Genomic DNA, 19,756 nt, shown 5'->3' on the forward strand with positions numbered 1-19,756 from the left:
ATTCATTTTTCATTTTTGTCGTATAATATGGTTTTTGACTGTCCGCGGGCACACATTTTTCCTAGAAGCAATAACGATCCAATGTCGTTTCTTTAATTTTGTTTATTTGGCTATGGTATATAATATATTTAAATTATGTAATTGTTTTGCCTTGTTTTTAATGCTATTTATTTTATTGATACTTTTAAATAAGAAGGCTAAAAAAATGTTTAAGTGCATATTATGGGGTTTTTAAGTGCATAAGTGCTTGCATATTTAGAGCTTTTTTAGAGCTACAAGTCCTCTGCCCTACTTATCATCTGAAGATTATAAAAATATAAGTTTTGACAATATTGATCCTAATAATTTATTTCTACTTTTAGTCATTATGTTACTGATCTTACTAAACAATCTTTCTGATGGTACCTACTTATGTTGCTGATATAAAAATATATTGTCTGGCTAATTTATATAGATTAGGAAAAGCTCCTTTGATATTTTCCCATTCAATAATCGGATCTCCTTTGAGTTCAATAACCGATTTATCTAAATAAGAATGTATATAAGAAGGGATTTTAAAAAAATATTGGAACCAGAAAATACGGTAATTCAGAGTATCACCAAAATTACTATGCTGATTCATTTGAGCTTTCGTTTTATTTGTTTTATAACCACCAACAATTACACCAAACTTGGCTTTAAATAGTGTAAAGTAATAATCCATTAAAACTTGTTACGGCCAAGAATGTTCCGTTTACTAGTAATTTATAACCAGTGTTCGAATTGAGAAAAATTAAGTAGAGGAGCTCAGTCCAAAGATTTGAAAACTGCGTTCTACGTGCGCAATTATTTAACACATGTCCGTGGGGGGGCTTCGTCCCCCCCTTCGTCAACCTTACATATATTTTGAATACCACTTTTTAGCTAAAAAAAATTCCAAATATAAAATATTTTGATAGCAATACCAACATCCTTCATGTTACAATAGAAAATAAAAATAAAATAATAATAAACATAATTGTAGACGATCAGGCAGTTTCATGAATCGAATGATATAATCATATATTTGGTTTTGTTTTTAACTATTTTTACTCTTTGGTGCGGGCCACGGCCTTAGAAGATTAGTCTATGGTCGTTGTGCGGACATTTATTTTTTTTCCGAAATGACGATATCGCCGATCGCCAATATTAATAACAAACCGTACAATGTATAAAGTATAATACACCAAATTCACAGACATTGCTATTTATATTTTTTCAGAAATGACGGCGTTTTCCCTTATCATAAACACCATATAATCTTTAATTATGAAAATAGTTTTTATATTATAAATCATAAAATCCGTTTTCAAACTGACGTAAATTGAAATTCACATAAAAATTATTTTGGACATCAATTAGGATGAACGTCCCCCCGTTTCAGTGAAAAAATATATTCGGGTACGCAAAAAAAAAAAATAGTAGAGGTGCTCCGTCCCCCTGCGCACCCCTCCAATTAGAGCATTCCTTATAACCAATAGGCCAAAAATAACAATCACAGCGAGTCGCGAATATACGGATACGCTTTCCCGGGATATTAAGAAAAAAGTCTCCAAATTAATATTTGATTTAAATTCAGTCCTTTATGCACAAACAAAATAAAATTTACAATAACATATAATATAATTATATAATATTATTTAAAAATATATTGATTCAGATACAAAAGATATGTAAAATATGTCTAATAATATTATTAAAAAAAATAAGAGTGCGATTATTCAGATATAAAAGATCTCTTTCTTATATTTTGACCTATTTGCTTTAAAAAATTAGGAATATCTCCAGATTTGTCTTCATCAAAACGCTTACATAAAATGTTCTATCGAACTTCAATTTTTTTACCAGCTTTTATTTTTTTCCGATTAATTTCTCCTACTTCAGCCAATGTCATTCTTGCCTTGTCCGTTCCGACTTCTTGAAGCATTTTTGTAAGTAATTTCCAATTACTGGATGTTTAATGCCGACGAGATGGGAAAACCTATTGTTCCAGCCAGTGGCATAGCTAGGATTTTCTGAAGGGGGGTGTTAATTATAATTATTAAATATTATATATAATACATACAAACTAAAACTTTTATTTTAATTAATTAATATGTATGCATAATGTCTGTAATAGAGATGTAATGTATATTCGAATTCGGATAGCTTTACCATAAATTATTCGAATATTTGACTATTCGAATATCAGTATTCGATGCTACAATACCTATTATTATTAAACGTTTTGTATTACACGAAAACGTAAATGAATAATTTTTGTCACGTATTGTCGCAATCGCGATAATGTTTACCTGTATATATGTAATTAGTATTGTGCATTATTTTATATTTCATATTGTATTATCGATTTACCTATATTCCTATAATAATATAATATATAATACGACTCAAGGGGGATGTCATATCTACTAAACACCCCCCTTGTATACGCCACTGGTTCTAGCCCTATATGGTACTGTGTATAACTGTCAAACTATAAATTATATCAATTATTGTGTGGGAATTATAAATAAACTAGTGTGAACGGTGTACTGTTATTATTAACAGTTATTATCGGTGATTATTAACAATTATCGAAGATTATCAGCGGAAAAGGGCTATGGCGAAAACGGATAACTTCCACTGTAACGAGACTTTTTTTCTGGGGACTTTTTTTCCGGGGACTTTTTTTCCCTTTACCCTTTCCCGGTGACCGACAATCGAGATAATTATAAAGCCATTAACGCATGTCTGAAAAATAACTTGGTTACAAATTGGTATGAATAAATAGTTAGATATATCGATATTATATCGATATATTAGTATAAAAATATCAATGTGATGTTTTCGATAATATCAGACTCTAATATCGATGAAACGATAATATCGATGTTGTTTGCGTATCCCTAGCGGTGTTCTGGGTTTCATGATCACATTATTGATAAACCTGAACTCACGTATTGTCCTTTAATTTAATTTATTTATTTGCAGTTCTCGTAATAATTAATGAGAAGGTGTCAACCTTATGTCATATATTAAAGCCATGAAAAAATCATCATCATTATTAATATCATGTGTTAGTTATGTATAATTTTTATCGTAATCTACTATCATAGACCTTATACACAGGTATTGTACAGGTAGTGTACTTATACACTATATAGTATACATAAACACTTCTGATTTCCGTTATGTTTTGAAATGGTTTTTTGTCGTTGGTAAGTTTTCTAGTGCTATATGGAATAAATAGATGATTACGTATTGTGATTATCTGTAATAACGTTGATATAGTAATGCGCTGAAATAATCTGTGTATACAAATGTATATAGTAATAAGTACACATCTTCACATTATGCTTATACGAGTCACAAGACATATTTAAATTGTATTTGTTTCATTTTTAGGTTGGAAAAAATGAATTTTATGTCGAAAAATTTTGATCTACCAGAAAACATGTTTTATTTCCACAATACTGATTTACATCCCCTTACATTTGTACTCAAATGGGATTCAAAAGATAAATTTTTCTTACGCTTATTAAATGTAAGTACATATAGGTAGTGAAATGTTTTTGTAAACCTAATCATTGGAATTTTACGAAACATTAAATTATGTTGTTGAAAAAAAATATGCATGTGAACCCTATTTAATTGTTATAAACTATAATTGATAATAGAATGTTTTTTAAAATGCTTATTGTACATACAGATCATATTCTCATTGTTACAGAAGAATTAAAATAATTAAACTTTGATAGTGTAACTTTAGCAAGAAGTTTGTTTAATATTGAAGTATATTATTTGTATGTTAACAGCGTTATATGGGAAATGTAATTAATAAACCAGATGACCACTCATTGGTACTTTCTGTACCCAAAATGAATAAATATTTTCACAAATTCATTCCAGCATTTGATATTAAATATATTGAAGATTGTTTTACACTTAAAGATTATCCTGATCCAACTAAGTATATGTAGGTTTTATATAATTTTTATTATTAACTAAACATTATTTAAGCATGTAAAAGCTATGTATATTGACTGAAAACATGTATTTAATAGCAATTTATAAGATAATTAAAAAATAGTAAGAAAGATAATGTTAACAAGTATCGTGGTGGAAGAGAAATAGTTCAGATTTAATATTGACTACTATTTTGTGCTGGTTTCTATTTTTTGTATTCATTAAAATATAATACTTTTATTGTAATGACTATATAAAAAAATACTTATTTAGCAATTTTTGTACATGTTTATAAGTAACTTAGCTAGTTACACTTATAACAGCATAAAAAATAACTACAAATTAAATCAATCAATAATAAAAATTAAATAACATTTTTTTTCATTCTATATTTTTGAATTTTCATAAATTATAAATCCATTTATTAACTTTTATGTTAGTAGTGTTTTATTAAATATTATTATTATTATTATTATTATTTTTTTTTGTAGAATTCACGATTCATGTTTGATAAATTATGAAAAAAATGATATCTTTGATTGTTGGTTCCATAGAAAAAAATCTTGGATTGATTTTTCACCAATTCCAAAAAATATTTTGAATTATTTTGAAAAAGATTCATGTTATAATGAAATTTTACCTAGGTTTGTATTATTTATAAAATTGTATATTTTTTTATTATACTTAAAATATATTTCTATAGTAATATTTTTGTCTTTATTTTTGTTTATGAAATGAAAATTGATTAAAATTATGTTATAGGTTATTAAACATTATAAAACTAGTTTTTTATTTCATATGATATTTTATCATATTGTAGTCTTAAAAGTTTTCTATACTATTCATGCAATAGCAAATACAATTTTTTATATATTACTATTTATTTATGTTTCTACTAATTTATTTGTCAAAATTAGTCTGTAAAGTTATTTTATTTTTTTTGTTAAAAAAATAGAATAAAGTATTATGTCACTCATCATGTTTTGTAACAAGCTTTAAAATAATTTTTTTTAAGTAAATTTAGCAAACCATATTTTACTTCTAAGTTTCTATATCTTGAATGTACATTTTTTTTATAATAATATATTTAATTTTTAGTTGTATGTTGTATACTAAATTGCTTTTTTTCTCCTCAATAGTTCAATGTAAAGTATTATTGTACTTAAATTTTAAAAATCGCTATTGCAGAGAAAAGGTTTGAACTGAGTTAAGAGCTTAAATTTCTTAAAAATGTATAAATATAAAAAATTTTTTAAATAAAAAAATTTTGTTATAATGACTAATGAATAGGGAACTGATTTATATGTAATAAAAATACAGAAATACGTACACATGTATGTAAGTATAATTTATAAAATATGTACTAAAAACATCCAAATATGTAGGAAAAAAATGTAATTAAAAAAAAAAAAAATATATATAATTAATAAATTATCAAATATTAAATGTTGCCTATTAGATATGAAAATATTTTTAAAACAGTTCAATGATCGTTCCACATCAACCTACATCGGTTGATTAAAGCATATTTGTAGCGCATAATATCAGAAGGCGATAATTCCAAATTTTTAGAAAGGTGTTTACTACTCATTATGTCATTGATTGATTTAAAATTAATATAGCCTGGCATTTTTTTCTATGACAGCATGAATTTTCTTTTTTTACAACATCTCCTATTAGTCTGCTTACGAGTTTTCATTTTGCAATCATTGATTTGACAATTTACATACTTTCATATTTTTGATATTTTATATATTTCTTTCATATTTTTGTTTCTAATTTTGTAAATGTATGTGCAATAAAACTAAAATTCACTGAGATGAAAATTAAATTATTTTGTAATGTTTCATTTTGCATAATATTTTAAGCTTTTCTAATAGCGATAAAAGTTACTGGATCTAAATATGAAATAATTTCTTGTATTTTTGTACAAAGAATGATGAAATAATAAAATATGTAAAATAAAAGTAGCATAATATTAATAGGAATGATTTAAATCCTGAACATTTCTTATCGAATCTTAAATATCTCGTTTTAATAAAAATATGTATTTACATATAAATCCGTTCCCTACTAATGAGTTACTTATTTGTTTTAAATTTGAATTTCTTTATTCTAATGAATTATTATTAACAAAAATTTTATTTGTTAAATGTATATGTTATGGGCAAAAGTTAAAATCAGATAAACCTCAAAAATGCCTGGGCAAAATGCAAACTGCCCACAATCCTTGGGCAAAATGTCATATTTTGGCTTTTGACTGAGCAAACCTAGTTATGACCAACTTCATTTGAGCAAAACTGCCAAAACCGTTTACTGACTTTTATCGTAAGGGCAAAACCGTAGAGTCTTAAATATATTTGCTAATATTAAATATATTATGATTATTATTTTTTTTGTATTTAATATTAGTGAAGTTTTTTAAAACGCTACAGTTTGGTCCAAGTGAGGTTTAAATGTATTAATTAAGTTTATTCAATTATATTTATTCAATAATATTTATTTTATAATTATTTGTATTTAATATTAGCGAACGTATTTAAGACTACGGTTTTGCCCTTACGATAAAAGTCAGTATACGGTTTTGGTAGTTTTGCCCAAATGAGGTTGGTCATAACTAGGTTTGCCCAGTCAAAAGCCGAAATATGACATTTTGCCCATAACACATATATTAAATAATTATCAACTTTTTACAAAAAAAAAAAATTATTTAAATAAATAATATTATATGTGTAATAATAAATGATTATTTACATTTTAGCAAAGATATTGATGATTTGTGTAGTCAAGCTTCGTCTAATAGTACATTAGACTCAAAGAAAAGGTATATATTTATTTTATTTATTTATTTCTGTTGTTTATAATTTAGTTGTGCGTTATTACCACAAAACCTAAAAATCTAAATGTGCCATTAAACTTTTTTCTTTTATGATTTAATTATTAATCTATATTTTAAAATTATACTATTTCTATAAAAGTAAAAAAAATCTATATTATAAAAAATATATGTAAATAAATAATAATATAATTATATATAATTGGTAGGTATATTAAATATAGATTTTATTTATTTGTTTAATAATTCAAATTGATTATAATGACTAATGAGTTACTTATTTGTTTTAAATTTGAATTTCTTTATTCTACTGAATTTTTATAAAAAAAAAAAAAAAATGTATTTGTTAAGTATATAAATTTAATCATCAACATTTTACAAAAAAAAGAAGAAAAAAAATGATTTAAATAAATAATATTATATGTGGAATAATAATTGATTATTTACATTTTAGCAAAGATATTGATGATTTGTTTAGTCAAGCTCCGTCTAATAATACATTACACTCGAGGAAAAGGTATACATATTTTAAATCATTTATCTCTGTTGTTTATAATTTAGTTGTGCGTTATTACCACTAACTTAAAATTCCAAATGTGGCATTAAACTTTTTTCTTTTATATATTTGTATTTTTAAAGAACGAGAATGCCTTACACTAATCAGGAAGATTACAAAATTGTTGAATATATCGTCAAATATAAAGGTGCATTCAAAGTCACTGGTACAGAAATTTGGCGTCAAATGGAGCAAGCAAATGTAAGAAAATGTAAAATGTAACTAACACTGCTGTTTATATTCAACTAATATTTCTTTACTTTCTATTTAAATTTGGAACATTTCTAGTTTACTGGACACCTTAAAATTTGGCAATTTTTTTGGGAGACTGTCATATTTTAAGTGAAAAAAATGATGGTAAAATTGGAATTTGGCGCAAAAACTTAGTTTTGTAGTTATAATTAAAGTTTATAACTTAATAATAAAATTCCTAAATACTCATTGTTTTTGTAAAAAACTTTAAAAGCGTTGTACAATGGCAGCAGCATTGATTATTTATCCATGGAACCGAGTTCAGGTATAATAAATTTTTGCACTTTTTTTTATGATAATTTTGTATCTAGTTTTGATCTCTTATCGTTATGAAAATATTTGCATTTTATTTTTTCAAAAATTTGAAACTTCCCACTGCGTGGCACTTTTCGGGGGGATGGGGCTTCGCCCCAAGAGGAATTATAGTCTAAACCTAACCTAGTTTTTGTGCAAACCTTGATAATGTTGTAAATGGGATTATGCTCTGTATGTGAATCTAAAACATCGCTACGCGAGTAAAATCCAGAATCATATTTCGGGTGTATCAGGATTCCAAATTTGGTCACTAGCTCGCTACACTCCCTCGGACATTTAAAACGAAAATATCTCCATTTACAATAATAGTAAAAAAAAATTTTCATCGCTACGGTTTCGAACCTCTTCATATATGGTGGTCCCACGACAACAACCGAAAAAAGATTGTTTAACCAAAACTATCAAATTTCAATAGGCTGTAACTTCCAAACTATTTGTCTGCTCCAATTTTTGTTAGCAACATCGTTTTTAGCGTTAAAAAATACATAAGTTGACATAAAAAAAATGTGAAATTTTGGGTGCCCTGTAAAGTAGAAATATACCTTAAATTTACATTTAACATTTACTACTTCTTTAATATTATAATAGTATAATGTTGATAAATCTAAATAACTCATTAAATTCTAAAGTAAGACAATAAAATATGAGTTACTTAATATTCAAGTTGTGGCTAGCATACAAAAATATTCTTTAGAATCGAGTATATACCTCTGTTTTTCACTTCATAAACATTGTATGGTGATAGCGACCAGCATGACTACCTCATTTACAACTTACCTATACACTTTATCTTCTCATGCTGTAATTTGTATTTTTATAATCGATAATAAGCAATTTTTGTAAAATCTCAATTTAATTTGTAACTTATGGATTTTTAATTAACATATGACTAATATAATTAGTAATTATTAATATTGATTATTCATAATAAAATATATTGAATTGTGTATCACTTATGTAAAAAGTGAAAGGTTTTATTTTATAATTTTGTATTTTACATTCATAGATTTGCAAGATTCGTACGTGGCAGTCTATGAAAGAAAGATACATAAAATATATTAAGTGGGATTTAATTTCAGGATGTAAAAAATATCCATTTCTGAATGAAAATGATTTAAAAGAATTACGACAAGGGTTAGTTAAATTGTTTTAATTGTATTATCAGTTATTTTAAAATAAGTGTTTTAATTTTCAGTTTGAAGCTTGAAGTATCTACTGATACACAGAAAGAAGCACTAAAAACAAAATATTATGAAATTAAAACACGTAAATTATTTTTGGATGAAAGCGATTAGTTACAATTGAATCACATTTGTTACAAAAATAATCATAGTTGTAAAAATTATGTAAAAATTTTTTTTTGCCATTTAAACTAAATTTAATTGTATTATAATATATATTTTTTTACATATAATAATATAAAAAACACTTATTTACTCAGTAGCATATCCATAGGGGTCGGACCCCCCTCTATGAACCTGAGATAGTAAATGAACTTATATAGTATCATTTATGTATACTTTTTGCCCGAATGGGTGTTAATAAATAATAATAATAATAATAATAATAAGAAACATTTTAATTTCGCTTATATTAGAAGCCTAAAAACAAGTTTATTGTAAAAAAAAGTATTATTTGTTTTGTAAGTTATAATTTATACAACTTACCAATGTTGATCTATAAATTTAAGTTCAAGATAATTTTTTCCGCTCCAACTCATAATTAGTGGCGCAGTCACACATTAAAGCACTCCAAGGGCAAAGTATTTTTCTTTGCCCCTACAATAGAAATCAAAATCTTCATCTCTAAAACTGTGTTGTGACCAGTGGCCCATTATAATAGACTGTAGTTGCAACCTATATCACCACTATTTGTATCGTTTTTGGAGGTAACTGATCGAACAGAATGTTAACATATAATTGCGCACGCACTGTCGGTTAGGTTGTTGAAAAATCAGCAGGGCAATGTAAACACTCATTGCCTTCAACGCTGCCCCTAATTATTTTGGAGATTACTGCGACTGTGTGAGGAACAGTGGCAATGTTATAAATGTGCCAGGGCAGGTTAATTTTGTAAATATGGTCTATATTTTAACTGATGTTGCTCAAATTAAATGTCATTTATTCAATATATTTTTAACGAAATATAAATTATCAACATTTTCGTGCATTAACTTATGATAATGTAACAGTTACAACTGAATGCAAAAGTATATTTGGTAAATAATTGAATCTATTTCAGAGAAATATGAGATTCAAGGAAAACATTTTCATTGGGACTACTTCACACAACGCTATTAAATACAAAATTTAAATTGTTTATTTAATTATTAATATATTATAAATGATTGAAGCCTACACGTTTCGTTAAATAGGACCAAAAGTGAAGTACAGATCTGAGCACGTCTATAGCTGAAAGTAAACCCGGTGTATGTTTCTATAGGGCCTTGAAATATATAACAAGACCCTTTAATTTTGTTGTGTGATAACGGATTGTGAATTCCGTTACATTTTTGATAGCCGTTATCCAATACCCGCCCGTGGATAACAGCACGTTTGTTATCAGTTAATTTAATAAACAATTCAAATTTTACTGATTGAAACCTGGACAACTTTTAGTAACATAAAAAACGAATTCGGCTTTTGGTATATATTTTTTTTCAAATTGAATTTTGTACTTACGATATTGCATTTCTTATTGCGGATCCGTGTCCGTGTTTAACACATGGATTCGTTTTTGAACATAGATGTATACAATATCTACAAAAATGTACAATATGTTGTATATATCTATGTTTTTTGAACTAAACGACATATAATTTTTATCGACACAGATTTAGATAATTCAAGTTATTTCATATCTATTGTAATTGTTATCATAACTTTTATCTTTGCCGTGACGCAGTGTTATGGACGGTGGCGAGTTTTTGAAAGTTTTGTTGGCTTCTGGTGAAAACGAAGATATTTCCAAAAAACTCTATTCATGGTAAACCTCGATTCGGAACCGGGTGGTATTTTTTTCATTGTTGTAACCCGGAGCGCATTGAGTCTATTCAGTTTTAAAACTAGTTGCATTTCTTTTCTCAGGTTTGAAGAAAAAGGAATCATAAACAAGATACGGGCGCACGTCAGAGCTCAGATGATATCCACTCTGAAAGGCAATGCTCCATGTGGTGCAAATAAAAATAATGATTTATCCCCTAAGCTACTAGCTATGAGTATGTTGGTAGCTGAATTCCTGTTGAATCAAGAACACCTATGTACTCTCTCTGTGCTCATTACAGAGGTAAATGTTTATAATTGATTTTTATTAAATATTTAAAATAGATTATGGATATGGATTTCACTGACTATATGCTTATAGATATCAACTTAATCTGATTAAAATGCTTATAGTTTTGAATGTTTTGTTGGATTTTTTTCTAGGTACCCATGTTGAGTAATTTACGTGAGTTCAACTCTTATGTCAACCACTTGGGTAATAATACACACGGTCCACCAGTTAATAAGCCTAGGTTTCAATTAAATGATGTTCAGGATATTTTAGAAGCAGTAGGCATCCAGCCTATTTCTGATATTGCAAAATGTATCTCTCAATATTATTTCCATGACATAAGCAATCAAAATTTATCATTATTAGCATGTCTGTTTAAAGCTATAACAATTGTAAGAACAAATGACAGGTATATTAAACAGTTGACAATGTCATACTATTATAATTATTTTTTTTTTTGCTTTATCGGCCCTTAATATTACTATTATAACTATCATAACATTAATTTAATAATTTATTTTGAATCCACGTGTTTAATAACAATTAATTATTAGTAGCATGGAGATCATAAATGATAAAAATAATTAAATAAAAATAATTCAACAATTCACAAAAACTAAGTAAATCTTAAAACCAATAAAAAAAATAATTTTCAAGTTTATTTATGTTTTTTATTTTTATTTTTTGTGGTCAATATATTGCCATGGTTACCATTATAATTGTATGTACATGTCCAAAATATGACTTTCAAACATAATTTTTTTGAGTAAAACAATGAATAGTTCTTACAAAATAAAACATTATTCCAAGATGGTTCTTTTAAGAAATAAATGTTTTTTATATGATTTTATTGACTTATTATATATCTGACAAGTTTTTAATTCAAAACCGGTTGTATTTTACAAATACAATAATATTTCAGGCTAAGCATTTATTTATTTATTTATATATTTTTAAATATTAACTATTTATTGATATATCCATTGACGAGTATTAACAGTTTATTAATTTTTGTTTTATTTATTACTTTAATATTTATTAGGATATATTTTTTTCAAACCATTTTTTATTTGGTTACCCTAAAATATTCATAGATATATAAATCTAGATGAAATAGATTCATGATGGTCACTTCCCCTCTATTTTAAGTTTAAAAAATATTTAGTTCCTTACTAAAGCATAATCACAATTATGTGTCTATATCTAGTTTGATATATTATATTAATGATGCATAGAAAATAAATATTATTTAAAATTTACTGATTTTGTTTTTTTAGTAAATATAATGAAGTTCAAAATAATAAAAATAATTTGAACAAGTCTACGAAAATTGAGATTGATACTTATGAACATAGATTAAATAATTGGTTAGTAAGTATTGAAGACATACTTAACTCATTCAATTTAAATGAAGGACAAAGAAATACTTTGAAAAAATTGTTAAAAAAGTAACTATATTAATAATATGTAATGATAAATAATAGTATACATTTATTTTAATAGTTTAAATTTTTAGTTATCATCAAAATAACAATGCTCAAGAAGTTGCTGTCTATAAAGAACGTTTGAAAAAACTTGGAATGGAGATAAAAAAAATGACTGATAGAGTTGTCGAAGTAGAACAATTGGCTAAACATTTTCATTCTCAAAATACTGGTTTGTTAGTTCAAAAAGAACAGATGGAATGTGTCACAAAGCAATTACATTTAGAAACACAGCAATTATATAAATTAATCAATGAATTTGAAGTTAGCAAGCAGTATTACCGAATTAATTCAAGTTGTACTAAATTTAAAAAATAATTCATTGTTATATTATTTGTATTTCAGGAAAAAGAAAAATCTGTGCAAAACCAACTAAAAGATGTTGAAAACCAAAGGCATGAATTACAGTTAAAAGAAATAGAAATTTTAAAGAATGAAAGATTGTTAGTATTAATCTTGTGTTTGTGAAAAATATAATGTATTTTTATATTAATACGTTTTTAGATTAAAAGAAAAATCAATAAAAAATATTGATGAAACAAACATTATCGATTCTAATCAAGTAAAAATGCTACAAGAACAAAACATCAATTTGACAAAACAAGTACAGAATATACAATTAAAACTTGATGAACTCAAAGAGTTTAAAAAAAACGAACAGTCAAGCCCTAAAATAATGGATTATAGTCTTCAAAGAATTGAGTCTTCATTAGTAAATAAAAATCATCCATAATATCAATTTTAAATGAACTACTTTTTTATTTATCAAAAATAATGATTTTTAGGATAAAGAAATGGTGCGGAAATTACAAAGAGAAAATGACGAGCTGCGTGAATTCATTATAGTTCAACGAAAGAGAATTGAAGAACTATCACATAGAGCATCAAATTTGGGAAAACTAATCGAAAAAACTCATCAAATACCATCCACTACAACAGACTATCAACACAAAAGTGTAAAAAAAAAACTTCAGTTCGTTGAAGATTTTGGTAAAAAAAATCATCATGCTTACAAAAACATTTCATCGACTACTACAGATTATTCAACAACTCTACCAGAATCTGATAATCAAACTGAAGATGATATAGTTCAAGGCGCACTTTCAAAGTGGAAAACATTGGCCGTGAAAACAGCCAAAGTGAAACAAAATTTGATAAACTATCAAACAAATAGTATGCGTGACGACAGTGATAACAAAATAATTAGAGTCAATAGACAATCGTATAATATTCGTTCAACCTTGTCAGACGATTCTGATTCCAGTTTTTTTAAAAATAGTGGTGAGAAAATCAATTTAAAAGACCTTGCCAACAAGATTGGTTATCATCGATCAATTAGACGATCTAAGAATGATACAAGTCTTGACATGTTGCAGAATACTAGATCTCGGAACTATACATATATTTCACCAATAAAATCATCTTCAACCAATACAAATAATGTGTTCAAGGTATCGCCTATAAACAGAACAATTTCAAGAATCGAGTCACCAGTCAGCAGAATAAACTATCAAAATGAATTTTCTACTGATACATTTAATGTACCCAATCAATCAATAATGGAATCAACTGTTATAAATAGGCCCCTTTCAGATAGTAATTCACCAGGGACTAGCAGTTCAAATAATTTTATGAAAAATAAAACGCCAGACAATATTGAAGTGAACAATTACAAATCTTCGCCAAATAAATTAGTTGGTGAAAGATACAAAGATAATAATAATTTACAATCTTTGAACGGTACAGATTTACCAAAAGAAAGTCAAGAAAAAGGAACAGAAATAACTTCACGACAAAATAGTTTAAATCATAATGCTGTTGATACTAATTTCACGAGTAAAAACGAACAGGAAAGTGATCACACAATTTCATTTGGTAGCAATAAAACTGATAAATCTTCAGATTTTTGGGCGTAATAGGCAGTATTTAATTTTTTTTATGTAATGATCAAGTGAATTATTTAAGTACCTTGTTGTATATGCTTAATATTTTATTAAGAGTTTTGATAAATAAATTGTATTTTAGTATTTTAAATTTGTTTGTTTTCAATTATATTTTAAAAGTTACATAAAACTAGTTTTATTTCTATTAATATAAAAAAATACTTAGATTTATGTACAGTTATGTGTTATTGTAAATTAAACCTAATAAAGAAAAAAATTGTCAAGGTAAATAAATATTAAAATACAACAGGAGTGTGCTAAAATGTAATTAAGCATTATTATGATTAGTTAGTGCCATCAAATTGCCTATTCAGATAAATATTATTATTTATTAATATTGTATTTTTGATTAAAAATGAAAACATTTTAGGGTAATTAAAAAAAAATAAATCTAATTTAATTTAAACTTCTGTTTAAATTAAATAATACTATTGTATTGACAGTTTTTGCTACCATACATTATGTTATTTAAATAGGTTAAAAATAAGAAATTTATGATATTGCTATTTTAAATTTCAGTTTAAAATTATTCTTTCTGTCTTAAATAATTTATGTCTACATAAATGTGCACAGATATTTTACTTTTGATATCCATTGTTTTTACTCAGATTTATTTATTGAAAACTCAACACATAATCAATTAAAATTTAAATAAATATTGTAATTTGTAATAGTAAATTTAATGAAGTGTCTTCAAACTTGTTTAGTAATAACAACATACTTTATATATTTGATACAATTATTAATATATTTTATTGGGATTGAAATTAGGTTCTATAAAATAATTTCAAGATCTTATAATTTTAATATAAATACAAAATTAAATTGTTATAAATATTACAATTACATTTTTATTTTAGTTTGAAGTGTACATACAGTTATAGTTGGCTGTAAAAAAATAACATTTCAAAAATTATTTTTTGCCAGATTTTTTAATTCCTCCACCGACCATCGGTCCTTTCTGGGCAGCTTTTGTTTTAAGATCATTTAATGCTTTTTGTTGTTCCTTTAATTTTTGTTTCATTTTGAGATCATCTTCATCCAATTCTTTATTTTCTTTCTTAGGGGTTTTTAAAGGTTTCTTCTTTCCTCCTTCTCGTCCTGACATATTGCTATTTACATAAAATTATAAAACAATTATAAATCTAAATACCTAAAACACAGGAATTGTAAGTAATTATCAGTACTGAATGATAAGTAGGATGAAATATTATCGATTAACATAGCTAGTTTATCTATGCTTTTCAGTAGGTATATGTTTATACAGATTCTCAACCTACTTGATTTTTCAATACTTATCTAAGCAAATAATATATGTTCTTATCAATTATATGATGCAATTAATAATGTTAAAATGTAAAATAAGTAGAATTAACCTAATTAAAATGGATTGTTTTCTTTAATTATAAATTTAAAAAACAAAAACATATTTCTTTGGAGGGGAAACTAATACCCCCACGCTGAAATAAATATTGAACAAGGGGAATCCACAATGTCTTTATAAACGATCTCTACCACTGACATAGGCGTAAACAAGGGAGGGCAAGGGTGCGATTGCCTCCTAGAATAAATTAGGAGGGACAGTGCGCCTCTGATATTTAACATACCTTGTTTTGAAATAAGTAAAAAACAGCTAGTTATAGCTATTACTGTAACATTTTTTTTTTAAAAATCTTAGTTTTAAATTTTCGCTTATCTAACATGTTAAAAAATGAATAATTTTATATAATAATATGTAGGTAGTAAAGCGGCGTTTAGCCTCGGACAAACTTTTCGTTAGATATGTAATTATATTTTTGCCCCCCCCCCCTAATAAATTTCCAATTTACGCCTATGACCATTTGGTTGTATTATGGGTCAAGAGTATGAATAAAAAACTATCCATGTAGCTGATGTACACTTCATATTTTCACCCACGTTTTTTAAGTCAAACTCTAATCTTATCGTTTTTTAGAAGAGCTAATTATATATAGAACGGTGCTCTATATACTTAATTGCAACTTTCGCTAAAACACTAGCAAATGAACGTTCTACAACACAATAAACTGTTACGAATAAAAACGCACAGCATAAGAGTACAACAATAATATTCGGAACTACAGTCTCGAATCGTTTGAAACGAGACAGCGAACGTCAAAATTGAACGGGCAAACAAATGAAGTTCGATCGAACGCTTGACCTTGCTAGGTCTGTGTGTGTATACGTGCAAGTATAGATTATTTATTGAAATCGTAAAAAAGCGGATGGTACTTACGGATGGTTTGAAAATCAAATGATGTCGACAATACCAACAAGTCCTTGCGCACACGGATTTCGCCGGTTTCCAATATTTTGATTCCGTTCAGTCGTACGTGCACCAGATAGCGGTATGCTGTTTCTATGGTTAGAACGGTCGATAACGAACGTGATGTTGGTCACATGGTATGAAACGTAGCCAAAGATGTTTCAAAGTTATTATTATATCGTTCGTTTGCCATATAGATTAACCCATAATACAAATAAGTTCGTATTGTGTTGTTTTACTAATGTAAATGGCTCTAAAATCGGAACTTAGTAAATTATTTTTTAAAATCTCATCACCAGATGAAATTCTGTAATTTAATAATTCCCTGAAATTTCCATTATTTTCTGCAGGCTTTTGAAAAGCGTCAAATATACTGCCATCATCGCGATGTCCTCGAATAGCAATATTTTGTTTACCAAGAAATATTAATGAGTCAGTTATTGGTTTCAACCGAGATCTGTTTTCTTTAACTTGTTCGTAATGAGCTGTATTTAATGTATGAGTAATTTAATTTTGTGGATTATTATAAACATGTAAAAATGATTTACCATCCTGAACGGCGTTTTTATGGTAAATATTTCTACTATGAATTTCTAGGTAGGTAACTATCCTTTCCAAAAAGTTTAGCAAATTTCGTTAAAAGTTCGGTTACAAGATACTTAAGAGGCATGGTATTTTATTGATCCTGTGCCAGTATTAGTGTGATTAAAAACTGAGCAATAGACATAGAATAAGCCATTCATAGATTTTGATATCACTAGCCAAAAATATTTTTCCAAATGCTCTATTTTCACAAATCTTTTTTCTATACTTCCACATTTTTTGTGAATAGAAAAAGGAAAATAATTTTTATTTAGTGGTTTCCAGTGATCTTTAAGAAAATGTTTTTTTAAAAAAATTATTAATATGAGAATATTAATTTAAGAAATCTCCAATGTCTAGTGTTTTATTTAAATGAATTTCAGTGTTTAGTGGTTGACAAATAATTAGTTCATTTTTTTTTTTTTTTTGATAGTAAAGACGACTCACTTGAATCCAATTCGATTTTTATTTTCCTCAGTTGTTCGATCATTATTTTCCACAGTACTAGATGCACTTTTCTTTTTAAAAAAAATGTGTAATATCGACATTTTTCCTTTTCGACATAATGTTTTTGTCCAATAAACAAATAAAATAAAATAAATTCAGTACAACAATTATAACACAAACGTCTCCAATTCAATTTAAAAAATATATGGGGGTCACTTTTAACTGCGTATAAATAATATTTCCATTGATAGAGAAATTATACATAATACGAGGTCGTGTATATCACCGGTTGTCGAACTACAAAGTGTCGACAGTCAACACAACAATTTTACTATTATACAGTTAGAATTAAACTGATATATATATATATATGTGTATATTTCAGGCGGTCGAATATGGAAGTTATTAATGTATAATATCTGTAAACAAAACAAACATAGAATCTGATACTAATTTTTGGACGAAACTATGAGTCGGTTGGGGCTGGCCGGCTGATAGTTGTCCTCGCTTATACGGTTACAATAATATTATTATTATTGACAATTTATTAATATATATTATAAAAATAAAAGACGAAAATGTGTGACTATAACAATACATTAGAATTGTATTACGCAAGATAATGCAATTAATAGTACATCAAATTAAATTAATACATTTTGATACGGCCAACGGGGGGGGGGGGAGCGGTCGCCCTTAGCCCCCCCCCTTGATCCGCGCCTGAAACCTATTTTCTTCGCTGCTTCTTCTAACACTGTGGCTATGTTAGCTGTGTCTGCAAGCGAATCACCTATTATATCTAAATCGTCAGCGAAACCGAGGAGCCGTATCTTATTCTGACCGATTAATACACCACCTTCATTGTCCTGTAGTATCCTTACTAAATTTCTCTAGGGCAAGATTGACAAGTACTGGGGACAGGACATCCCCCTGTTTTAGTCCGGTTTCCACTTTAAAAGTTCTTGATGTTACATTTTGTGTTCTTAGGATGCCAGCTCATTCTGTAGTACATATCGAATATGATAGAGCGGAGCCAGTGGCGGAACTAGATTTTTGGAGGCCCGCGTAAAAAAATTTCATGGAGAATTTCTAAGACAGAATTTAAAAAAAAAACTAAGAATTTTGTTTTTCTCACGAAACATCTTTATTGTTTAATACATATATTTGTATATGTTACCGGCAATATGGATAATCCGGTATTTTGCAAAATGCCTAGGTATTATGTATAATGCCAATCGTGGAGTAGGCAATATGAAAAAAACAAACAAAATTGGGCATCGCCTAACCCAGTGCTTCTCAACCTTTTTCAAATTGCCGCCCCACTAAGAAACAAAATGTTTTTCAACGCCCCCCCCCCCCTCTTCACTTTATTAAAATAAAAATAAAAATAGTATATATGAAATATTTATAATTGAATAATAAATAATATAGATATAAATGTAAATATAATACAAATAAAATGTAAAGTGTATGTTTAAATATGATTCAAATGTTTTTAAATGTATTGATCAGTGAAATGCTTGGTGATTCAAAGCCAATTTTTTTACGTTTGGTTCAAAATTTGTGAAATTAAGCCGTAAGTCTCCCCTTTTGACGATATCTAGTCGATTTCTTTTTTTCGTTATTAGATAACAACGCACTGCCTCTGATATATGTAGTTTGTATTTCATAATCACAAATTTATTTTAGAAATCGATAAACGGAAAACAATTACAGATAAATCTTGGTATGTTGCTTTAAACGAAAAAAAAGTTCACCACCCCCTAATCGCCCAAAACGAGCTCACCGTACCCAATCGCCCTAAACGAATTCACCGCC

The 19,756-nt window shown here is 27.1% G+C and overlaps 3 protein-coding genes across 8 annotated transcripts; 2 read left to right on the top strand and 1 right to left on the bottom strand.

Annotated features, from left to right (window-relative positions):
- Nucleotides 1–2,898: 2,898 nt before the first annotated feature.
- Nucleotides 2,899–9,431, top strand: LOC112687855. 4 transcript variants are annotated; one of them, XR_003149019.1, is made up of 9 exons: nucleotides 2,899–3,079; nucleotides 3,410–3,544; nucleotides 3,816–3,976; nucleotides 4,458–4,610; nucleotides 6,728–6,790; nucleotides 7,257–7,319; nucleotides 7,442–7,559; nucleotides 7,647–7,875; nucleotides 8,932–9,016. XR_003149019.1 is itself a non-coding variant. In XM_025560812.1 (9 exons), the coding sequence occupies exons 1-9, from the start codon at nucleotides 3,202–3,204 to the stop codon at nucleotides 9,218–9,220; spliced, it is 942 nt and encodes a 313-aa protein (XP_025416597.1). In that variant the 5' UTR covers nucleotides 2,902–3,201; the 3' UTR covers nucleotides 9,221–9,431. The 4 variants fall into 4 exon arrangements, 3 of the variants coding, with proteins under 3 accessions (XP_025416597.1, XP_025416596.1, XP_025416599.1); XM_025560812.1 differs by lacking the exon at nucleotides 7,647–7,875 and adding an exon at nucleotides 9,121–9,431 and having other exon boundaries at nucleotides 2,902–3,218; nucleotides 3,406–3,544; nucleotides 8,932–9,059; XM_025560811.1 differs by lacking the exon at nucleotides 7,647–7,875 and adding an exon at nucleotides 9,121–9,431 and having other exon boundaries at nucleotides 2,902–3,079; nucleotides 8,932–9,059.
- A 1,042-nt stretch (nucleotides 9,432–10,473) lies between these two features.
- LOC112687866 (putative uncharacterized protein DDB_G0290989) lies at nucleotides 10,474–14,716 on the top strand. Of its 3 annotated transcripts, XM_025560829.1 has the most exons (9): nucleotides 10,474–10,570; nucleotides 10,830–10,910; nucleotides 11,012–11,210; nucleotides 11,351–11,607; nucleotides 12,476–12,646; nucleotides 12,715–12,946; nucleotides 13,028–13,125; nucleotides 13,187–13,394; nucleotides 13,468–14,716. In XM_025560829.1, exons 2-9 carry the CDS (start codon nucleotides 10,834–10,836, stop codon nucleotides 14,596–14,598), a joined length of 2,373 nt encoding a protein of 790 aa, XP_025416614.1. In that variant the 5' UTR covers nucleotides 10,474–10,570; nucleotides 10,830–10,833; the 3' UTR covers nucleotides 14,599–14,716. The 3 variants fall into 3 exon arrangements, with proteins under 3 accessions (XP_025416614.1, XP_025416612.1, XP_025416615.1); XM_025560827.1 differs by having other exon boundaries at nucleotides 10,509–10,910; XM_025560830.1 differs by lacking the exon at nucleotides 10,474–10,570 and having other exon boundaries at nucleotides 10,848–10,935.
- A 729-nt stretch (nucleotides 14,717–15,445) lies between these two features.
- On the bottom strand, nucleotides 15,446–16,998 carry LOC112687858 (translation machinery-associated protein 7 homolog). The gene is made up of 2 exons (XM_025560819.1): nucleotides 16,880–16,998; nucleotides 15,446–15,737 (listed from the first exon to the last, which is right to left on the bottom strand). Exon 2 carries the CDS (start codon nucleotides 15,731–15,733, stop codon nucleotides 15,539–15,541), a length of 195 nt encoding a protein of 64 aa, XP_025416604.1. The 5' UTR covers nucleotides 15,734–15,737; nucleotides 16,880–16,998; the 3' UTR covers nucleotides 15,446–15,538.
- Between the last annotated feature and the right edge of the window lie 2,758 nt (nucleotides 16,999–19,756).

Source organism: Sipha flava, unplaced genomic scaffold (genome assembly GCF_003268045.1).
Source record: "Sipha flava isolate LNK unplaced genomic scaffold, YSA_version1 369_pilon_pilon, whole genome shotgun sequence".
Lineage (NCBI taxonomy): Eukaryota > Metazoa > Arthropoda > Insecta > Hemiptera > Aphididae > Sipha > Sipha flava.